General features: G+C 52.6%; 1 protein-coding gene across 2 annotated transcripts in view; it reads left to right on the plus strand.

Moving 5' to 3' along the window:
* Positions 1-2337, plus strand: part of MCM3AP (minichromosome maintenance complex component 3 associated protein) — a 44371-nt gene that overhangs the window by 9843 nt on the left and 32191 nt on the right. For both annotated transcript variants that reach the window (XM_012652691.1, XM_012652692.1), the window contains 2 exons: positions 857-1054; positions 1357-1625. In XM_012652691.1, coding sequence (XP_012508145.1) covers positions 857-1054; positions 1357-1625 — 467 coding nt within the window. The remainder of the gene's footprint in view (positions 1-856; positions 1055-1356; positions 1626-2337) is intronic.

The raw sequence follows: 2337 nt of genomic DNA on the forward strand, positions 1-2337 counted from the left end.
GGCCCAGCGGCAGGCGTCACTGTAGAGCCCACGGCTCCTGCCCAGGAGAGAGTAGATGCCCGTGTCCTGCTGGGGCTGTCTCTGCACCTCCTTGGCCCAAGGTCTTTACCTCCCTTTGCAGGGGAAGACGTGGCTCCAGCCCTCCCATGGGCTGGCCCCGCACATGGCCTCCGCTGCCGTGCTGTTAGTCCTCGCCACCTCTGTTTTCCTTCTGGTCCATGTAGCTGTGACCTGGCTGAGACCCTTGAATGCTTTAAAGTCCTTTCCCTGCCATATCTTTGTGTTCTGGAGCCAGGCAGGTGTGTCTTCACTTACGTCCCTTCTGCTGCTTGGGGACACCCTCTTAACTCCTTGTCATATTTGCCAAAATCAAGTTTCTCAATTTATTTTGTTTTTGGATTTTGATTGTCACCTTTTAATAGAAATTTTGTATTTAAAAAATGTATTCTCAGCTGGGCATGATGGCTCACGCCTTTAATCCTAGCGCTCTGGGAGGCCGAGGCAAGAGGATGGCTGAGGCCAGGAGTTCCAAACCAGCCCGAGCACGAGTGAGACCCCGTCTCTACCAAAAATAGAAAAATAAGCTGGGTGTGGCAGTGCACATCTATAGTCCCAGCTACTTGGAGGCTGAGGCAGGAGGATGGCTCGGGCCCAGGAGTGGAGTTTGCAGTGAGCTTGATGACGCCACAGCACTCCAGCCTGGGCGACAGAGAACTTGTCCCTAAAGAAAAAAAATGTACTCTCAGATATTGATCTTGCGTGAGTGTATGTGTGATTCTCTCCTCCTTTTACGGCATAACTCTGCTGGAGGCCCAGTGACTGCCACCCAAGCAGCCTGTCCCTGCCCCGTCCTTAGGTGGACCACGCGGCGGCGGTGAAGGAGTACAGCCGGTCCTCGGCGGATCAGGAGGAGCCCCTGCCGCATGAGCTGCGGCCCTCGCTGGTGCTAAGCAGGACCATGGACTACCTGGTGACCCAGATCATGGACCAGCAGGAGGGCAGCTTGCGGGACTGGTACGACTTCGTGTGGAACCGCACACGGGGCATCCGGAAGGTATCATCCGCCTCCGATCTGGAGACTAGAAAATGCACGTCAATTCCAAAGTCAAACTGATTGTTTTCCTTTTACTCAGTCATACGTCATCTGTAATAAAAACATACTTTTATTTAAACCATTACAAAGTCCTATTAAAATGTGCTTCATGGGCTTTGTTTCAAATTGAAACGTGAGAGGTTTGGGTGATAAGCATGATTTTTCTCATAGTTGACTCTGTGCGTGGGAAGGTGCGTGTGTGAGCAGCGTGTGCCGGTGTGCCCTGTGCCTCCGTGTGTGACCCTCTCCTCACCTGTGGCCAGGACATCACGCAGCAGCGTCTCTGCGACCCCCTGACGGTGTCCCTGATCGAGAAGTGCACCCGGTTCCACATCCACTGTGCCCACTTCATGTGCGAGGAGCCCATGTCCTCTTTTGATGCCAAGATCAACAACGAGAACATGACCAAGTGCCTGCAAAGTCTGAAGGAGATGTACCAGGACCTGCGCAACAAGCGCGTCTTCTGTGCCAGCGAAGCCGAGTTCCAGGGCTACAATGTTCTGCTCAATCTCAACAAGGGAGACATCCTAAGGTGAATTTTCAAAATCCAAAGTTGGCCTGAAGCCTGAGCAACACAGCAAGATCTCATTTCTATAAAAAATAAGAAAAATTAGCTGGGCACGGTGGTGGCACCTGTAGTCCCAGCCACTCGGGGGGCCGAGGCAGGACGGTCACTCCAGCCCGGGAGTTGGAGTTTGCTGTGAGCCACGATGATGCCATTGCACTCCAGCCTGGGCGACAGAGCGAGATCCTGTCTCAACAACAGCAACAACAAAGTTGGCCTAAGATGTATGAAGAGGCAGAATTTAAACAGGAAAGAGCTTTTGCGGTTAGTGGCAGCGACGGTGCTGAGCTCTCTCTGGCTGCAAATGTTGGGCTGATAGTGAGAGGCCTTGGGCGGGGGCTGTGCCGTCTGCCGGGCTGAGCAGGAGAGCGCAGTGCCGGTGGGCACTGGCACCAGCACATCCGATGTGGGCCCGGACACACGTCTCTGGGAACTGTGTCTGCTCGTCAGTGCGGGGACCGGAGGGAGGAATCCTCCCAGAGGGAGAAGTAAGTGAACCAGGACAGGGACGCTCAGGGTGCCCTACCAGAATTGTCGGCAATTCTCTGTTTCCAGATAGTTTTGTCAAAGATCTAAGTAATAAGAGAGGAAAAAATTGTGTGAAATGAAAATGCTAAAAATGGAGTATTAAGAATGAATGGTTTTAAATTCTGGTTTTGATCCTTAAGCAGACATTTAT

This window comes from Propithecus coquereli, unplaced genomic scaffold, assembly GCF_000956105.1.
Source record: "Propithecus coquereli isolate 6110/MARCELLA unplaced genomic scaffold, Pcoq_1.0 Scaffold399, whole genome shotgun sequence".
NCBI classification, from domain to species: domain Eukaryota; kingdom Metazoa; phylum Chordata; class Mammalia; order Primates; family Indriidae; genus Propithecus; species Propithecus coquereli.